The following is a 20,053-nucleotide window of genomic DNA, read 5'->3' on the forward strand; positions in this document are numbered from 1 at the left end:
CACGCTGGGAGTGTGGCAGAGAAGTCAGAAAGGGTGGGCTTCCAGGAGACAGGACTGATTCAGTGTTGTCTGGGGCTTAGAAATGATAATAACAATATAACTCAGCACCTACCATGCAGCAGGCTCTGCTCCAAGCTGACGTTCCCTCTTCCCCACCCTCTCCCAAGCAAGATATCATCTGCCCAGAGCCTTGGAGATCCCTGAACAGAGGCTCCGGCAGGGCTGCTCCTCCTCCCCTTCCTCCCTGGCTGCCTCCTCTCCCGGCCTCTCCCAGCCTCCTCAGAAATTAGGGGTCATTACCGTCAGGGCTCACACCTGATGGTCATTACCTCAGATCTCACAATCTGAGCAGAGCACACGTCATCCACACCTCAACCCCCAATCTGCCTGTGGACCCCAAAGTCTACGCCGTGCCCGACAGTCAGTGCTGACACAGTTCCAGGAAGGAAACAAGTCCTGGGCCCAGCCCAAGCCAGTGGGCTGAGGGCAGGAAGTCACCAGCTTGCTTTGCCTCTGCCACCCTGGGCCTCCGCCTTTCCTCCCCCACTGACCCAGGGAGAAGCCCAGGGCACTCCTACATGTGGCATTTCTGACACATTCCTGGAAGGTGCCCACCAAGTCTGGTGTTGGGGAGACAGGACCCTAAGGAGGTGTGTGTGGGGAGGGGTCAGGTTTTGAAGATGGGGAGAGGACAGCCCATTCAGCACCTACCTCTCAAAGCAATTACCCACCCAAACATAATAAAAGCTAAGAGTTATTGAGTGTTCACTCTGTGCCAGGTACTGTCCTAAGTGTTTTGCCCAACTCTGTTAGTTAGGGACCTTTAGCCCAACCATTTTACAGATGAGCAAACAGAAGTACAGAGAGGTCAATTCCTTGCCCAATGTCCCACAAGTGGTAAAATGGTAGAGCCAGGATTCAAACTCAGAAAGTCTGGCTCCTGGGCCTGCAATCCCATCCTCTATACCACAACAACCCCCCATCAATCCGCTCATTGACCATCTGCCCATCCACCCAGCCATGGCCACCCCACCCAGCCACCTACCTGTCTACTCACCTATCCATCCATCCCTTCATCTCCTAACCCCCTGTTTGAAGTGGTCCAGGAAAGGGAACAGCAAATAATGAATGCAAAGGCTTAGAGGGAAGAGAGCAGGGCATTTAAAAAAATATATTTATTTATATATTTATTTAGGCTGCACCAGGTCTTAGTTGCGGCATGCTTGCGGGATCTAGTTCCCCCACTAGGGACCGAACCTGGGTTCCCTGCCTTGGGAGCACAGACTCTTACCCACTGGACCACCAGGGAAGTCCCAGGGCATGTTTAAGAAAGTAGCTACTGCATAGAGTGAGGGAAAAGATAGCAAGAGATGAGACTAAGAAGGTGACCAGGGCTCAAACCAGGAGGGTCTGCCCATCCACCATCTATCCACCTGCCCACATCCATCCACTCTCCCACTCCTTTGTCTGTCCATCCATGGGTTCATGTGTCCATCCATCATCCATCCATCCATCCATCTACCCATGCTTCATCTCTGTACTTTAGAAGGCAGCTAGAAAGAGAGGAAGAAAGGGAATGGAGAATTGGCTGGGTACATTTATTCCCCGCCAGTGATTTCTCGTGAAATCACGAGAAACATGAGGGTGCCTGGAGGAATATTAGGACTGCTGGAGGCGCGTGAATAACTAAGATTCTTTCCTCCTCTCTCCACTCACCCCACTACCCACAGCTAAAAGGTCCTGGGAATTGTGGGAAGAAGGAAGTGCAGAGTGAGTCAGTATCAAGGTTGTAAGACCCATCCAGACCTTGAAACTTCAGCCCTCAGCCCTGCCCCTGTATCTCCTTAGGAAGATAGAAGGAATTGTGTTGTCAAAGAGGTGTCACAATGCCCCCAGCCCCATACAATTCTCCCTACCTTGGCATCCCAGTACCCTCCCAAGAGTCCCTGAAAACCTCTGGAGCCCCTGGCCACCAGAAGTTCCATCTCATCACCAAGGAAGGCCCTGGTCAAGGATGTCCCAGGTAGGATGACACCACAGTGTTGGATCAGGGCAGCCCAAGGTCACAAGAAGTTTGATTGGCAGAAAGGAGCATGAAGGGCCCAGCCAGTCCCACCTGTGCGGCTGGGAGCTGAAGGCCTCTTACAAAAGGCTTAGGTGCCAGTGACACTGCCTGACTCTTGTTCCCCAACTGTGGAGCTGTCATTGTCTCCCGGGAGGAGGGGGAGGCAGGCAGGAAGTGGGCCACCATCAATTCCTCTGGTTCCTGCCCCTTCACTTCCCTGAGAGGCTTCCTGGACTGTTAGTTTGCACGGCCCCACCTCCTAGGCAAACTTGTGACAAGTAATAATGCTGGCAAACGTTTACTGAGTGCTGAAGAGGTCTATGTACCTTGCCGAGAATATCTCATTAATTCATGGTAACCCTATGAGATAGATTCTCTTGTTATTCCCACTTCATAGATGGGAAAACAGGCACAGCGTATTATAAATTACCAGGGGGAATTCCCTGGTGGTCCAAGTGGTTAAGACTCCGTGCTTCCACTGCAGCGGGCACGGGTTCGATCCCTGGTTGGGGAACTAAGATCCTGCACGCTGTGCGGTGTGGCCAAAAAAAAAAAAATTTGCAGAAGAGCAGGTACCCAGTGGGTGGTGGAGCTGGAATTTAAATTCCAGGCCGTCCTGCTACACGGCCTCCTGAGGGAGCTGAGGCCCCCGCTAGGCCTTCCCATTGACTCCCTTCAAAGTCCCCCTGTCCCCACCGCAGGCAAATATGTGCTCATAAAGGTTCAGGAGAGTGTGTCGACACCTCGGTGTAGGAGCTGGATGAGGCTGATGATAATTACCATTTGCTTTTACAGCTCCCGTGACTCATCACCCCCACCACCACAAGCTGGTGCAGTAGATAGCCTTATTAGCCCCATTTTGCAGATGAGGCAAATAAAGCACAAAGAGGTTCAGCGACTTGCCCAAGGATGCCTGACCTGTAAGGACAGAGTCCGGTCCTGAGCTCAGCCTTCAAACTTAAAAGGCCAGGCACATTTCCAGTACCAGGTGCCCTGGGAGCCTTCACCAGCTGCCTCACCCAATGCTGTTTGCACTTTCACAGGGCACAGGCCTTCCGTGAAAAAGTGAGGTGATAATGGTGGAGTGTCAGGCGTGGGCTAGGCCAGCATATGGGCAGGGGGCCTGAAGTATTTGGGAGGACAGACATATCACAATGAGGTCTTCTTGCCCTACTCAGAAAGTGGCACCCTTGAGTCTCTCTCTTCCCCATTCTACATCCTGGTATAAGGGGAAAACGTATACATTGTATATCTAAAAGGCCTTGGTGGAAGTCATAGAGGGAGGGGTTCAGATTCCTTCTTTTGGCTCTAACTCAAAACCCAACTGAAACAGGGTAGTGAGATTCAGAAGGGAGGGAAGGGGCTGGTGGGACCCTCTCCTTGCCCTTTAAGCTTCATTGCCCCACCCCCCATCCCCCATAGAACAGGAGGAATGGGAGGCTTAAGGCTGAAGGAAGCAGATAGGGGTGATGGGGATCTTCCTTTAACCTCTAAACCAGTTTTCTCAACCTTGGCACTCACCATTGACCTTGTGAGCCGATCATTCCTTGCGGGGGCGGGGGTGGGGATGTGTGGCTGTGTGCTGACCTGTGCAGTCTGGGATGTTTAGCAGCGTCCTGGCCTCTAGACACCAGTAGCACCCCCGAGTAGTGACTACCAAAAATGTCTCCCAGCATTGCCAAATGTCCCCTGGGAGGGGGGAATACACCCAGTTGTGAACCGCTTCTCTAAAGTCTCACACACACACACACACACACACACACACACACACACACACACACACGCTGTGCATACCTCCTGAGAGGGGAGGAGATGGTTAAATGAAATCAGATGTTAACCTGGAAAATATGCAGTCGGGCCCCACCCTCCCTCCAGAGCTGGCCGGATGGGGTGTTCTCAGCCCTCTGAGCTTAGTCGCCTGGAGCCTGGCTGGGCCCCCGGAAGGGGCAGGGCAAGGCTGGGACTGCCTGGGGCTCCTCCTCCTCCTCCTCCTCCCCTCCACTCCCCCCCTCCCCTCCCCCTCCCCCTCTCTTCCACTCCCCCTCCTCCTCCTTTCTCTCTTCCTCCTCCCTCTCTCCTTCCCTGGGGCTGTCCCTCTGTCCCGGTTTCTGTGTGGGTCTCATCCCTGGATGTCCTGGGGGTCCTGGGTCCCCCTAACCAGGGCCCCGAGTGTAGGGGCAGCAGCAGCAGCTGGGGCATAACTGATGGGAGACCCAGGGCCTGGGCTGGGGTGGAGAGGGAGAGGAAGATTCAAATCCTGGTTCCTGCACTAACTGGTCACTAGTCGTGCGACTTCTTCAAGGTTCTTACACTCCACTCACTAACCGTGTGAACTTAGGCAAAGTTTAGATTCCTCTGAGCCTCAGTTTCTGCATTTGAAAGATGGGAGTAACATCTCAAAATGGCTCTTCGGGGTTTTTGCAGAGCTGAGTGGTTAGCACTTGGTAGATTCTCAACCCTGTTAGCAAAGAGCGTTGCCCTTCCCCCTGTAGGAAGATCCCCCCTGACCAACTCTTCTGAAAGCACATGCCTCTGTCAGCCCTCACATCAGCTCCTGAGCCTCAGGGGCAGGGTCCAGGTGGCCAAGACTGCTGGGGAGCAAGGGCTGGTAGGGGGTGGGGCCTCTGCAGTTCCTTCACCTCTGTGGCCACAGGATGAGCCTTCCCGTGGTGTCAGGAGGACCAGAACCTCAGAATCATGCTTTTCCTTGGGGCAGGGGGGCCGTGTTGGATCCTTGTTGCTGCGCGCAGGCTTTCCCTAGTTGTGGCGAGCGGGAGCTACTCTTCGTTCCGGTGCACGGGGTTCTCATTGCGGTGGCTTCTCTTGTTTCGGAGCATGGACTCTAGGTGCGCGGGCTTCAGTAGTTGAAGCATGCAGGCTCAGTAGTTGTGGCGCAGGGGCTTAGTTGCTCCGCGGCATGTGGGATCCTCCTGGATCAGGGCTCGAACCCGTGTCCCCTGCCTTGGCAGGTGGATTCTTAACCACTGCGCCACGAGGGAAGCCCCCAGAATCATGCTTAACGTGGAAAAAACCGAAGCCACTTCTGTGGCTCAGATAAGGAAAATTCTGCAGGGCCAGGACGTCAGCCTCAACACTGAGGATAAAGAAATTGTCATGGACTCTACAGCAGTGATTCCCACTGCCCTCAGGAGGCACTGGCAATGCGAGAGACATTCTTGGCTGTCACAGTTGGGAGGGGGCGCTACTGGCATCTAGTGGGCAGAGGCCAGAGCTGATGCTAAACATCCTTCATCGAAGGACAGCCCCACAGCAAAGATTTATCCAGCCCGAAGTGTCAATGGTGCCGAGACCTAGGAAACCTGCTCCCCAGGGCTTCATATTTGTGTTCATATGTGTAGTGTCTTTGTTACTTCCACATCCAGAGCCTGGTTTACAAGAGGAGCTCGGGAATAGTTTTGCATGAAAGGATGGAGCAACTGATGTCACATCCTCAGCTGCACTAAGAGATAATTCATAGAATAAACCTCACACTCGTGGTGTGTCATCCTGTCTGTGCAGGGTCCACAGATCCAGAACCAAAATCCAGCATGCAAAACCCCAGAGTGTCCCTGCCAAACTGAGGCACTGGGCTGCCCTCTCTCACCAGAGAGCCTGAGGGCTGGGGAGGGGCCGCCTTGACTGCTCGCCTGCTGCCCAGCACCCCTGGCAAGGGCTCAGCAAGGTGACAGAATGAGGACAGAAATGAATCGGCAGGCCCTGCCCCACAGTGCTGTGGATACGGCAGTACACGCTGCGGAGTACGGGGTGTGGTCCCTGGGGTCAGCCAGGCCTGGGTTCCCACTGCAGCCTGGCTCCTTACCAGCCACGTGACCCTAAACATGGGAATAACCTCCTTACTTCAGTTTTCTCAATTACAAATGGGGCTAATAATATACCTTACTTAAAGGGTTAATGTGAGGATTCACAGAGAGAATCCACTTAAAGAGTTTGGCGCAGTGCTCATAAATGGTGGTGAAAAACGATCATGGATCATCACTGTCATACCTCATTTCCGGTGCTTGCCCCTCCGCTTGTAATCCTGCGTCCCAAGGCTGAGGCTGGACGAGTCTGGGAAGGCTGCTGATGGCTCGTGCACCCTTCCCTTGCTCCAGCTTGTCTCTGTGCCAGCACTGGGTTAAGCCCCAGGGACACAGGTGAATACGATGTGGTCCTGACCACTGGGAGCAGTTTACGGGATGCTGGGACATTAGCAAGAGCCCGGAAGGACCACAATTTGGGATTAAGATGAGGCAAGCACAGCACCTAGGGTGCAAAATATTGTAAGGAAGCACTCACCATGCCCTTGCACGAGTCTGAGTGTGAGTACCTCCTTAAAGTGTACACCCTTGGGCTTCCCTGGTGGCACAGTGGTTGAGGGTCCGCCTGCCGATGCAGGGGACGCGGGTTCGTGCCCTGGTCCGGGAAGATCTCGCATGCCGCAGAGCGGCTGGGCCCGTGAGCCATGGCCGCTGAGCCTGAGCGTCCGGAGCCTGTGCTCCGCAACGGGAGAGGCCACACAGTGAGAGGCCCGCGTACCGCAAAAAAAAAAAATGTACACCCTTGCCTCACCCTAGTTCCAGCCCAGCAAAGGACCACATCCCAAGAGGAGGGCCTGAAGGCACAGAGGAGGGTGAGATGGGGGCAGAGACTGCAGCATCTGAGGCTTCCTGGAGGAGGTGTCATGGGGGCTACTGGCTTGGAAGGATAGGGAGAATTTTTTTTTTTTTTGCGGTACGCGAGCCTCTCCCTAGGTGTTCTAAAATAGAATGGGCTGGCTGGTTGGAAGGCCAGCAACCCCTTATTGGAATCCAGTTCTGTTGAACCAATAGTTATTGAGTGCTCACTCAATGCCTTGGTCTGGAGTAAGAGAAGGAATAGAATTTTAGAGGCTGCTATGTTAAGGGTAGGGGTAAGAGAGCACTGTTTTTTAAGGGGCTCAGGGCTGAACAGGAAAGAGTTTCCCTGATGGGTGGGAGTGAGGGCACAGTAGTCTGGGGGGACAGCCTGAGCTAAGACGTGACGCCTGGAAGGACCAGGTGTGACCAGGAGTCACAGGCAGACCGTGTGGCTAGAATACAGGATTGGGGGAGCCCTGTCCTTACAGGTCTTGCCTTCCAGGCTGGGGGCTTTGGCTTTTATTTTCTGGGCAGCAGAGAGCAAAAGATGCTTTGAGGACAAGCCATACATTCTGGCCATTAATATAGAAAGATTAATTCGGTGTGAATGTGAAGTGCAGGCTGAAAAGGCAAGAGATGAGGAAGCAGAAGCCTTGGTAGAAAGCTGGAGTAACCCTGTGGGAGAGGGGATGGATGCCTGATGGAGCGGTGGCAGAGGACAGGGAGAGGAAGATGTGGGGGACATTGATGGACAGACTGGATGCATGGGAAAGGAGTTCCCTGGTGGCCTAGTGGTTGGTTCAATCCCTGGTTGGGGACCTAAGATCCTGAAAGCCTGGCGGTGTAGCCAAAAAAAAAAAAAAAAAAAAAAAAATGGATGCAGGGGGAAGGGGCAGGGGCTGGGGGCTGTTTGAGGAATAACTCCCAGGTTCCCAGCCTCTGAGCTGGCCTATGTCTTTAAGAAGCAAACTGAGGTCTGTAGAAGCAGGGTCAGGTCAGTGGACCTTGAAGGCCTTTCCCTGCCTGGAGGTGTCTGGCTCCAGGGCCAGCAGAGCTCCAGGGTGGCTCTGTGGGCTTCTGACCAGTGCCCCTGTCCCCTCCCTCCTGCCTCTGGCCCTCGCGGTCAAAGTCCCGGTGTCCGATGCTCCAGCTCTCCCCTTCTTTCCTTCCTCCCAGGACTCACAGAAACCCTCAGTACTCAGCCACGGGCCGAAGACGCCATCAGGCAAAAAGGTGAAGGCTCCACGCTGTCCCCTGTCCCGGTCGAGGAAGCAGGGCCATGAGCAGACTCTGGCGGCGGCCTATATGCCGGTGGTGGTGGACCCCAGGGGGCAGAGCCCAGACAAGTTCAGGCTCAGTTTCTACACCTCCCAGTACTCCAACACCCTGAACCCCTTCTACACCTTGCAGAAGCCTACCTGCGGCTACCTGTACCGCCGGGACACCGACCACACCCGCAAGCGCTTCGACGTGCCTCCTGCCAACATGGTCTCGTGGTGCTCGTAGGCCTGTGCCAGTCAGAAGCCCCCTACCCTGCACCCTCACCCCCATGATCCCAGGTCCCAGAGGGGAAGGGCTGCTCCCTCCTGGAGGAGCAGAAAGTGCCTGGGCTAGGACGGCTGTGCCCCGCCCACTGTCAACAATGGCAAAGGGAGTCTCACTTCTCAGCAGCAATTAAAGTTTGTCCTTCCTTTCCCTGGCATCTGAATGGGTGGCCGTGGGTGGGTAGACTGAGGCCACAGGGGTGTTGTAAGCAACGTTATGTCCAGAGGTGCCTGAAGACTTGGAAAGACTTGATTCTCGTCACCTCACCCCAAGAGTAACCCCAACTCCCCTCCAGAGCCTGAGTCCCAAGCAAAGTCCATACTGGCCACGCCCTCCCAGTGGCCCAGGCTTGGCAAGCCATCCAACAACAGGAAAGAGATACATCAACTGACTGTGACCCGGGGTTGGAGCAGCCACTGGAGAATGGGGTAGTCCTGTAGGGAGCGAACCCGGTCTCCAGGGGGCCTCCTCTCCAGCCCTAGTTTTACATAAAACCGCCTCTTCTGACTTGTAGTTTGTTGGCGAGGGATGGATTTCCCATCTCAAGTCTCACCTCTGGTCCAGCAGAACTGACGCTGAGGTTAGTTAGGCTCATGGGCCGTGGTTCATGGAGAAGGGGGATGAAGGCAGAGGGCACTTGACTCATGGCCTGAGTTCTGGTCACTGCCACCCAGGCCTGGATCCAATGGCCTGCTGGCACCAGCTCAGACCGGCCTGTGACAGCTGACTGTGGACATCTCCCAACTCCTCAACCAGTGACTTCCTGCTGGTAGCTTGAAATCAGCCATGGTGGACGTATTTACACCACGGAAACCAGCAAACACCTATAAACTGGGGTTTCTTTTTTTCCAGAGAGCCAGTGGTTAAATTCACCACTGGGTGAATCCGATTGGTTTCATTTCTAGGAATCACATCTCATTCTAGGTAGAGTGGCGTATTCAGTGGAGCATCCTTCTAGAGCACAAGAGGCTGCGGCTGGTGTGGGATGAAGGGACAGGATGCTGAGGACCCAGACCAGCAGCCAGTGCTTGGCCAGGCTTCCCTGGATACCCTTCTCTAAAAAGAAGATGGTAAGTGGAGAGAAAGGACGAGAGGGCCTCCTAAATATCACCTAACAGCGAATAATCCAGTTTCTTCTGTGTGCTTGAGGTAGGCTGTCTTTCAAGGTAGAAGCTTTCCTCGAATGCCTGGTGATCCTAGGCTGGAAGCAGGCCATTCGGCATCTGTACCAAGTCTCTCCTGCCTGTTTGTCATTCAAGGAACCAGTGTGAGAAGGAGCTTGCGGGATGGGGGTGGGCGTCTCACTTTTCATAAGCAGACTTTCCCTTAACGTCCTGGTTTCGAGTGGCTCTTCTCTCTTCCTGAGCTGGACCTAGAGACTAGGGCCTCTCCAGTTCAAAACTCCAGAATAATCTTCCACGAGGGTCAGGAGATAGACGCCTGGAGATGTCAGTTCCGCTGCCTTGAGGAGGGCATCCAGGAAGCCAGTCGCTCCTGACACAAGCTTCCCACCCGTCCTCCTATTTCCACCCCACCTGTCCTGCACCCCAGCCCCCAGGGCACCTTCTGCGCCCACCTCGCGGAGCCCGCGGAGGCCTGCGGCAGAAATAGGCTTTGTGTCTGTGCCAGCCTCCACATCCTCCTGCTCTGACAGCACTCGGCTTTCAACTTTCCGCACTCTGGTAAGACACCGCTTGTCCGTCTGCCTTCTCTTGTTCAAAATTTTATCAGAACCTCTCATCTACTGTCTTCTTTTTCTTGGTCTCTGTGGATTTGTATTGATAGCTTTTAGAAATGTATTGCCATTTCAGGGCGCTTTTGAAAAGAGGCAGAGATAACATGCAAGTTTTCAGTCTATATACAACCAAAAGTTATACCTCCTATCAATCATCCAACAGACACTGGGCGAACACCTAGTGCGGGCTGGGTCCTTGGGCTACAAAGAGGAACAAGAATCACCTCTGCGCTCCCAGACCCGACAGCCTCGCTGGGCGGGGGCGGGGCCGGCATCTTCACTCCCCCAGCTGACGCCTCCTCCTCTCTTCTGGAGAAGGTCGCCGCCTTGAGGTTCACCTTGGTAGTGCAGCCTCCATGGACGCTTCCCGGAAACCTTCAGAGAAGCCGGCCCAGGTCCCCCAGGTCGGTCTGGGCGGGGTAGTCCCAGGAGGCCAAGAACCTGTGCTCAGGGCTCTGTTGTGTTTCTGTGGAGGTGGCTAGTGGGCAGACGGGCAGCCTTGGAGGGGGTCAGTCAGGCCTGGGATTGCCACCCCTCCCATCCCTTCTGGGCACGGCTTCCGCCTCTGTGCCCCTGCCCCACCTGTTCCCTCTCCTTGGCATCATTCAGCCCGGTGGATCCTCTGACTCTGGTTTGGCATCTGTCCCGGGAAGGAGTCCTGCGGACAGAGCAGCCAGGGGAGGCCACAGACCTCTCTCACGGGGCCACAGCATGAGCTGTCCGCTCCGCCCCTCTGTGACTCTCTTGTGTATTCACCTCTTCCTGGATGCCTCGCTGTGGATCCCAATCCTCCATGTCTTTGGGGGAAGGATGGAGAGCAGGACTGCTAAAGCCACCGAGCTCTGGGATTGGGAAGCTGTGGGATTCCATCCCCATCCTGGGCTGGAGTCCGGAATGGCGCCCCACAACCAATGGGAGTGAACTCCCTGTTGATGGAATTGCTCAGGCAGAGGGGCCACAGGGGAAGGTGCTGGACCGAGGGGCTTACAGGGTCCTCCAGCTCCATTCAGACTTTCCCCAGAGATTTAAAAACTTAGGCTAAAAGCAAGATGATGAGGTGGAAAAACTTTGGTACCACCACTTAAAATGTTCGTGAACCTCAGAATGTGATTTTTCTGCCTCTAATTTCTCTTGTCTCCCGTGGAAATAACAACACCCACCCCACAGGGCTGTCATGAGCTTATTCATCGAGCTTAGCATGGTGTCTTACACCTAATAGCTCCATCCTACGTTAGCTCTCTTTAATCCTTTCTTTAATCACGCATACATTCATTCATTCAGTAATGTTTTATTGAGCTCAAGCCCGTCAGTCAAATGTTATCTCAAAAAGGTACTTCCCTGGTGGTCCAGTGGGTGAGACTCCATGCTCCCAATGCAGGGGGCCCGGGTTCAGTCCCTTGTCGGGGGAACTAGATCCCACATGCGTGCCGCCGCAACTAAGAGTCCACATGCCGCAATGAAGATTCCACGTGCTGCAACTAAGACGCGGAGCAGCCTAAATAAATAAATAAATTTAAAAAAAGAAATCTTAAAACATAATAAAAAATAATAAAAAATCAAAAATCACTGGTGATCCCATGACTCAGAGATGAGCCTGTTAACATTTTGGTGGTTTCCTTCTCATCATAGGTATCATGTACACAACAAGTGACAGCGACAACAGTATTAATGTCACTCTTGTCTCAATCTTTCTCTCTCTCTCTGGTCTTCTAAGGAGCATTCTTAGCTCTGGGCCCTTTAGATGAACTTTCTCAGGATAACGGGCAAAAAGAGTTGTAAAACTGGAAAGGAGGCCACCTAGTGGTTTCTATGATGGAAAGGAAGAGAACTGCTCCTGGGGGAAAACCAGGTCTGAGAAGGCAGACCCTGCCCAGAGCACATAGCCCCCACCCGCACCTCCATTTATACCTGGCAGATGCCACATAAGACAGGGCCAGAGAAGCAGCCCTACCAGGCTCCTCTAGTTCTCAGGGAGCTTTGTCTCCTTCCATCTGGAGCACCTTGGTCAAAGAGGGAGATCCCTCTCCAGGTGTCCACGGTTCTGCTTCCAGTGGTTCCTCTGTGCCCTGAGCTGTTGGAAGGGGGTGTCCACTTGACGAAGAGCTGCTGGGGCTGAGGAGTATCTAGGCACACTGACCCCATCACTCCGGGCTCCTCCACCTGCCCAGCCAGTGGTCACAGCTCGTGGATACAGAGGACTGAGCCCTGATGGCTGGAAGGCTGTGACTGACCTTCCTCTACAGAGCTGGGCCATCTCTCTGAGCTGACCTTCTCCAGGCCCTGGCCCTCCTTCTGTCCAGTTCTCAGGAAATGCTCCTAACATCAAGAGCCTGATACTCTTCTCACAAAATTGCATAAAAACCACTATCTTCCTGGTGCCTCCATCCCCAAATTGCCTCTGAGGGTTCTAATTTGTTTTTTATTTAAATAAAGATGGGGTGGTCCACATAGCAGAGGAGGGAGGGAAACAGGGAAGGGTCAGGACAGAGCGAGTGCTGGCTCTGAGCTTTCCCAGTAGCATCCAGCTTAAGTGCACTTAAATGTTGGCTCCAGAAAAGAACAAGCTTTAAATTCTATGGCCGGAGAGCATCCCACTAGGGGTCAGAGAAAGATATTGCTGCATAGATGGGCCCCTAGGCTTGGCCTGGTAGCTTTCTAGTACCAGCAGGTAGGAGCACACCCATGCAACTGTGTGCCTGCACTCTCTCTCTCTCTCTCTCTCACACACACACACACACACACACACACACACACACACCCAGGCCGTTAGGCACACACTCAATATCCCCTATCCCCATGCCCCTGGGTGGTGATGGTATCAGGTTTAGGGTCAGACAGAGGGCTGAATTCAAGCGTCCCAGGATGGGAAAGATGCAACCTCCAGGAATATGAGAGTGTGGTCAGAACAGGATCTGTGTTTGTGTGTGTGTGTGTGTGTGCGTGTGTGTGCGTGTGTGTGTGTGTGTGTGTGTGTGTATGGATATTTGTGCAGTTTTATGTAGGAGGGGGTTCCCTTTGGCTGCTTAGGACTCATCTTGGAAGCCCACAAACTCTGCATCAACCAGACACTCTCATATGTTAGCCATCCGTGGTGGGATTTGAACCCCTCGGTTGTGACAGCCAAGTGCAGTGCCCAGCCTGGATAACTATACACAGCAGCCCTATCAAGGGCCCAAAGTTGGCCCAGCTCTGGAAGAAAAACCAGCTCTTTCTCATAGGTACCTCAATGCCGTGTCTGAGGGCAGGAACCAGAAACACTGAGAACCCATTCAAAACAGGAGGAGAAGGCAGAGGAAGTGACAGGATCAGAACAGCTGCTGGCTGGCCACCCGCTCTGTCCTGGTAAGAAGGGATAAGGAGATTGCATACTGGGTAAGAAAATCCTCTCACCTCCAGCTCAGGGCTGTAATCCTGGGCCTCTGCTCCTCTAAGCTTCGTTCTATTTTCATTCCTCTTCCCAAGGAGTAGGTCTCCATTGGCTGCAAGGATTTAGTGGGGACTCTTAACGCGAGTTCTCCGGCAGCCCCTGGATTTGGGTGTAAGCTTGCACAGCCCCCATCACCTTCTCTCTTCTGCTCGTTTCCTCCTATCATTTCCCTGCACTTTTTGATTCACCAGGCCCTCCCTCGCTCAGATCTGCGGGACTCAGGCCTGTGGGAGAGGAGGGCCCAGTGTTAGGAAGCCCGGCGGCCCAGGTGCAAGGAGCAGCAGGGAAAAGAACCAGTCCGTCTGGGGCATCAGCCTCCCGTGGGCCTGAGCGATGGGGAACATTATGGACGGTAAGTCGGTGGAGGAGCTAAGCAGCACCGAGTGCCACCAGTGGTACAAGAAGTTCATGACCGAGTGCCCCTCCGGCCAGCTCACCCTCTACGAGTTCCGCCAGTTCTTCGGCCTCAAGAACCTGAGCCCGTGGGCCAGCCAGTACGTGGAGCAGATGTTTGAGACCTTTGACTTCAACAAAGTGAGCAGGGGTCTGGGTGGGGAGTGCTGGAGGGACGCCCCCCCGGCCAGCATGGGGGAGGGGAGGAGAAGGTGTGAGAATGGCCGGAGGAGTGACTTCATTTATCTGGGAGGTCGAGGGTCGACATCAGGGATTCCAGTTTTCTAACGTTCATTGAGCGCCTACTGTGCATCAGGCACTGGGGGTTCAGAAAAGAATCAGCCATCGTCCCTGCCCTCACTCTCCAGGGGAAGACAGAGGCCCCCGCTCAGTGTGCCCAGAGGCCAAACCTATTGGCTTCCTCTGCCTCTTCCACATGCACAGTTTATTCCAGAACAAATATGAACACTTACAAGACAGTCGTTGAGCACCTACTAAGTGCTTGGCACTGTACGTGGTGCTTCTGCACAGGCCATTAGATGCTCACGGGATGCCGGAGGAGGAGGGGTGGAGAGCAGAGAGCAGGGTGATGAGCTTCAGCCCGGCTGGTCTGGGATGGGCAGACCCATGTTACTTGAGTCACCCATCCCATGATGGCCTGTGGACACTAGAACTGGGGACAGTCAGGGTTGCCTGGTCACTGGGGAACCCAGGCTACTCCAACTCCTAAACACCTGGTGACCTCAGTTCATCCTAAGAGGGATTAAAGGTCTGCACAGCGGTCAAATTATATGTCTCCCCAAGGAATCACCTGGGTGCACTGGGTAAGGACTTCCTGATAAGATAGAGGGGGCACTGTGAGTTTGGGCCCCTAGTTTTCATCAGCTGGGTGGCCTGGAGCCCATTTCCTCCCCTCTCTGCCTCAGCTTATCCACCTGTATCTGTCATGGAGGTCGGGAGCATTAGTTAAGGTGTTTCTTGGTGTTTCATAGCAAATCTTCCATTTATCTGAAGCAATTCAGTCAAGATGTAGTGGTAGAAGAACGTAAATCTACACACCCATCTCCCCACCACTGCTGGTCCCCACCCCGGCTGGTGTTCCCTTGAAGGTGAGGATGTGATGCTGCCATATGCCCACCGCACACCAGGGAGAGGTCGCCCAGAGCTTTCCCTGCTCCACTCGCTGCCCATAGGGTCCCAACATCATTGTAGGCAGGGCTCCTAGGGAAAGCTGGGGTTCAGAGGCTATTTAAAACTCACTAATGTTTAGGATCAAGGGGCCAAAGCAGATTATGGGCTTTGAGTCCCAGCCTCAAGGGCAGCACCACGGTGCCCAAGGGCTTTCCTGAAAGGGATGCAGGGTCAGAGTACTTGGGCACCACGGTGCCCAAGGTATGGAGACCCAGAGGGATGGCATCATCAGGCTGGTCCCCCAAGATGCTCCAGAAGAAGTAATCGTTCCCGAAAAGGAGGGGGCAGAGTCCAAGGTTGAGCCTCAACATCTTATACCCAAATGCACTGAAATAGCTCAGCTTCTTGCCTGTTAAGGAAACCTTCAGAAGGACCCCCTAAGATTACATGTATGATACCAGGGAGGGGCAACCCATCAACCCTAACCCTATTTGCCTAACCTGAGTCATTCATATGCCATCTCTTGTCACATGTAAGCACCACCTATACTGTCCCAAACCTGACCTCAATTCCACACACATCCCCACCTTCGGGCCTGGGTGCTGCCTGGGACTCTCTTCCTCCAGAATTCTGCTTGGCTCACACCTTCCCCTGTTGCAAGACTCTGTTCAAATGTCTCCTTCCCACTGACACCTGCCCTGATCTCCTGGTTTCAACCCCATTTAACTAGGACTAGCCCCCACCGTAGCATTTCCTACTCCTCCCCTTTTCCCCCAGAGCATGTCTCATCTTCTAATACATGATACTGAATAACATTTAGTTGCTATGTTTATTGTCAATTTCTCCTGCTGGAATGTGAGCTCCATGAAGGCAGAGATTTCTGTCTTTCTTGTTCATTGCTGTAGCCTTTGCACCTAGAACAGTGCCTGGCACACAGTAGGTGCTCAATCAATATTTTTATTTGAGTGAATGACTATATGAGAAATTATGAATTTTATGATATAGTTATATATTATATAATATACACTAATTTAAATACATACCTGCTAATTGTTAAACTGAAGAGCATCTTTGTAACATCTAAAGTGCCTTGTACACACCAATGGGATAAATCACACTTCAGGCAACACTGCTTCCAACCATTGTCACCAGCATAAAGCAGTAGGGCAGGTTAGTTACGAGATGGGACACAGGACTGGGAAGTTTTGATACAGAGAGAAGTTAAACAGGGGAGTGCAAACAATAGCCCATGGGTCTATTTTTGTAAATGAATTTTTATTATAACACACCACACCCATTATTTTACTGATTGTCCAAACTGAAATATGTGCTATTTGGCCCTTTATAGAAAAAGTTTGCCAGCTCCTGAATTAGAAGAGAGCTGTATCCTAGGGTACTGCACTGGGTGCACAGGGTTTAGGGGTATAGCTGTGAGTGGGAAGTGTGACCTGGGTAACCGCCATATGCTTTGTTTACTTCAAAGTTTTGCCTGGGCTTGGCTGTACCCGGCAATCACACAGGTGCACGCAAATCAATGTAAATCTTCCATACCTGCATCTGAGCGCTGGGTGGCATTTAGGAGACTTCAGTTTCTAGGAAAGGCTTTGTCATTCACTAGTGTGTGGCCTAACCTCTCTCAACTTTAGTTTTTCATCTGAAAATGCGGACAGAAATACCCAGGGGTGGTTGCGAGATTAAATAAGTAAAGTGAGTAAAACATCATATGAAGCATGAAAAAAAAGTATCGCTGTAGTCTTATTACTGAATCTAACCCAGACCACAATCTTGAAAAGCGCATACTGTCATTCCCATCTCAGAGCTGAGGAAACGAGACTCACAGAGGCTACGTGACTTGTCCAAGGTCACACCTCTCCTAAGACACGGTTTAGGTCTTTCTGGCACCAGTGCACATACCTTTCCATTGCCCCTTTTTAGCCATTTTTTTTTTAATTACAAAAAATTACAAAATTAAAAACTATTTTAATTATCAAAAAATTACAGCTCATTGTAAAAGTTTCCAACAATATAGAAAGATAAAAAATGAAAATCAGAAGTACCCTCACCCTGTGTCCCCTTGCCCAGAGGAAACTTCGATAACGGTCTTCTTGCTTCTCTGAGCGTGGCTGCAGGGCCGCCTGGCTCCATCCTGACAATGATCCTGAAAGGAGGGTTGGGCAAGGACTGATTGAGCTAAGGCATATGGGAAAGCCCTTAAACACGGGGAAGCACTACGCAAATGTTCACTATGAGTGTGATGCCTACCACGGGGCTCAGGTGGTTAAGGTCTCACCTAAGGCCAAAGGCCAGCACATAATCGGGAGATCTCAGAGGCCTTCATATCCAGTCTCTGCCACATCCCTAATAACGTTACCCCAGCCTCTGCTTGCACACTTTCAGTAACAGGGAGGTCATTACTGCACGAGGCTTATTCCACCACGGGCAACCCTGCCTGTTAAAGAGTTCTTGATACTGACCCCAAATCTGCCTCTCAGTAACTTCCTGGTTCCAGAGTCATGGTGTAAGTGGAGGAACAGGGACTGGACTCCAAGTCACATGCTCTGAGTCCAGAGCTCCTTTCCTTACAGTACTCAGCCTCTCTGCATAACAAGGCTTCCCTCTCCCAGCTTCACTTGGCTTGGGGGACGTGGGCAGAAGCAGGCCTGTGCTCCCTGCTTCTCTGACCCTATTGGTAGGGCTGGCAGGGCCAGGCAGAGGGTCAGCTGCTGAACATTTGGAGGGTCCTGGGGAAATATCCCGCAGGAATGTCTTGCACCATCTTCCCCCTTGGCCAATCCCTCCAAGACTCAATGAGGGCAGCGCCTCCCCCAGGAAGCCTCCCTGCTGCCCTTGCCTGGGTTCTCCCCTATTCTGTGAGTCCATAATGTCCTGTCCAGATGTGCTGTCACTGAATATACATCATGATGGCACAATGACCTCTTGATAATAATAATAATAATAATAATAGTATAGTGGGAATAACAATAGCTAACATTTACTGAGTGATTACTATGTGCCAGGCAGTGTTGAGTGCCTTACACACATGCACTCATTTAAGCCCACAACAATCCCATGGAGGTGGCAGCTGTTATAACTATTACAGATGAGGAAATCGAGGGCCAGAGACATATTGAATCCTTTGTCCCAGATCCCACGTATTTGAGAGGGTGAGGCCAGGTTTCAAACCTGCATCCTCAACATTGCCCTCCCATCAGGACAGGGTTCTATCTTACGGAGTTCTGAATCCTCAGCCTATCACAGCACGTAGTAGGTGCTCGGTAAGTTTCAAAGAATAAAGGGAAGAATGAGAAAGGCGCTCGGTGCCTCCCCATCTACCTGTACCCCTTATCTCGGTTAGTTAGAGCTCATCCAAACCACGCCCCCATCCCTGGGGAGTCCTTGTCTCTCCTCCCACCTACATACTCTTACACCCCACCCCCCAAACTGGAAGGCTGAAGTTTAAGGATCACAGGGAAGCAGCCAGTGACGGCTGGAACCAAAATACCTGTGAAGGGATAGCATAAGCCATTCATACTCTAGGGGGGGCCGGTTTATCAAATTTGATAAACCATCCTGGGGCAGGTAGGGTGAGCTATAACGGGCGTCCAGGAGGGCGTAAGCCGGTGGGCGCCAAGGGGGCGGGGGCGCGGGTCCGGGCCTGGGCTCAGCGTATCCTGGGGCCCCGGGGGCTCCGAGGGCGGGGCCGGGGCGGGGCGCAGACAGAGGGGGCTCAGGCGGCCGTGCCCCTCACCCAGGACGGCTACATCGACTTCATGGAGTACGTGGCGGCGCTGAGTCTTGTCCTCAAGGGGAAGGTGGAACAGAAGCTGCGCTGGTACTTCAAGCTCTACGACGTAGACGGCAACGGATGCATCGACCGCGACGAGCTCCTCACCATCATCCGGGTAACTCCAGGTGCAGAGGGCCGGGCAGGGGCGGAGCCAGAGCTGAGAGCCTGGGGCTGGGTCTTAAGCTGGCGGAACAGCGTGATAGGACGGGGACAGGATTGGGACTGACTTCCCCTGGGTGGCTCGGCCCTCACCAGCTGCGTGACCCGGGCCAGGTTTCCTCTGCTCTCTGGGCTTCAGTTTCCTCATCTGTACCAAGATCTGTCGAAGCGCAGTCCCAGATCTGCCTGAGGCCTCAGGCACCTTGATCTGTACTCACCTTACGCACACACGCTGTTGGGAGCCTGATGTGCTCGCTCTGCCCCGCTCCTACCGCTGAGACTAATTAGGACGGGTCATCTCACTTCTTCCCTCCCAGGCCATCCGAACCATTAACCCCTGCAGCGACTCGACCATGACCGCAGAGGAGTTCACCGATACAGTGTTCTCCAAGATTGACGTCAATGGGGATGGTGAGGCCGCGCTGGGGGTCCCCAGGGGAGGGGTCACTGGGGGTGTCACCAGGGTCCCCAGGGGAGAGGGCAGAAGGGGAGAGGGAGGCACAAAAGGGCCGCTCTGGCCACCTCCTCTGCCTGTCTCCGTCCCGGCCACAGAGCTGGCTTTTGGGGATGCCTGCTCCAGACTTTGGTCTCTGGCCCCTTAGCCAGCTCCATGCACAGCCACTTCCTCCAGCCTTGGTTCTGTCCCCCTTACAAGACTGCAGCTCTGGGCCCCGGACAGCAGATGTGAACACCTCCTGCCCATGATGCCCTTTCTCTCTACCCCAGGGGAACTCTCCCTGGAGGAGTTCATGGAGGGCGTCCAGAAGGACCAGATGCTCTTGGACACGCTAACCCGAAGCCTGGACCTTACCCACATTGTGCGCAGGCTCCAGGATGGAGAGCAGGATGAGGAGGGAGCTGGTGGCAGGGAAAGTGAGGCAGCGGAAGCAGCCGGCTGAGCCCACTGCCCTGCTGTTTCTGTATTGGGGAGGGGTGTGTGGTGGTGCCTGGTGTCTCGTTGTTTTAATACTAGATGGAGTCGTCTGAATTCAAAGGCCCATCTCACCTGCTCGGGGCACATGGTGGCAGCAGAGGGGCAGGGGTGGGGATTCAGAGCAGGGGACAGGGAAGGACAGGTTCCTGAACCCTCTGTGCGACTCAGCTGGTGGTGACCGCTCCCGGCTGGGGGAAGCCTTCAACATCCCTCAGGCTCCTCCCCAGCCCCTTCGGGCCCCTCCCCCAGCTTTTACCAGCT

The 20,053-nt window shown here is 53.4% G+C and overlaps 2 protein-coding genes across 2 annotated transcripts; both read left to right on the top strand.

The window, feature by feature from the left end:
* Positions 1–1,944: 1,944 nt before the first annotated feature.
* CIMIP3 (ciliary microtubule inner protein 3) lies at positions 1,945–8,375 on the top strand. Its single transcript, XM_007120306.1, has 2 exons — positions 1,945–2,023; positions 7,858–8,375. The coding sequence occupies exons 1-2, from the start codon at positions 2,015–2,017 to the stop codon at positions 8,185–8,187; spliced, it is 339 nt and encodes a 112-aa protein (XP_007120368.1). The 5' UTR covers positions 1,945–2,014; the 3' UTR covers positions 8,188–8,375.
* A 5,133-nt stretch (positions 8,376–13,508) lies between these two features.
* Positions 13,509–19,844, top strand: GUCA1A (guanylate cyclase activator 1A). The gene is made up of 4 exons (XM_024122145.1): positions 13,509–13,922; positions 18,665–18,814; positions 19,176–19,269; positions 19,585–19,844. Exons 1-4 carry the CDS (start codon positions 13,722–13,724, stop codon positions 19,755–19,757), a joined length of 618 nt encoding a protein of 205 aa, XP_023977913.1. The 5' UTR covers positions 13,509–13,721; the 3' UTR covers positions 19,758–19,844.
* The last annotated feature ends 209 nt before the right edge of the window (positions 19,845–20,053 follow it).

This window comes from Physeter macrocephalus, chromosome 18 (genome assembly GCF_002837175.3).
Source record: "Physeter macrocephalus isolate SW-GA chromosome 18, ASM283717v5, whole genome shotgun sequence".
NCBI lineage: Eukaryota > Metazoa > Chordata > Mammalia > Artiodactyla > Physeteridae > Physeter > Physeter macrocephalus.

What these genes read in the sequence shown, in the direction of transcription:
- GUCA1A (XM_024122145.1), top strand. Translation starts at nt 13,722, where the DNA reads ATGGGGAACATTATGGACGGTAAGTCGGTGGAGGAGCTAAGCAGCACC. An exon ending in AGACCTTTGACTTCAACAAA is followed by an intron (nt 13,923 to 18,664) that starts GTGAGCAGGGGT and finishes CCCCTCACCCAG; the next exon opens with GACGGCTACATCGACTTCAT. An exon ending in GATTGACGTCAATGGGGATG is followed by an intron (nt 19,270 to 19,584) that starts GTGAGGCCGCGC and finishes TCTCTACCCCAG; the next exon opens with GGGAACTCTCCCTGGAGGAG.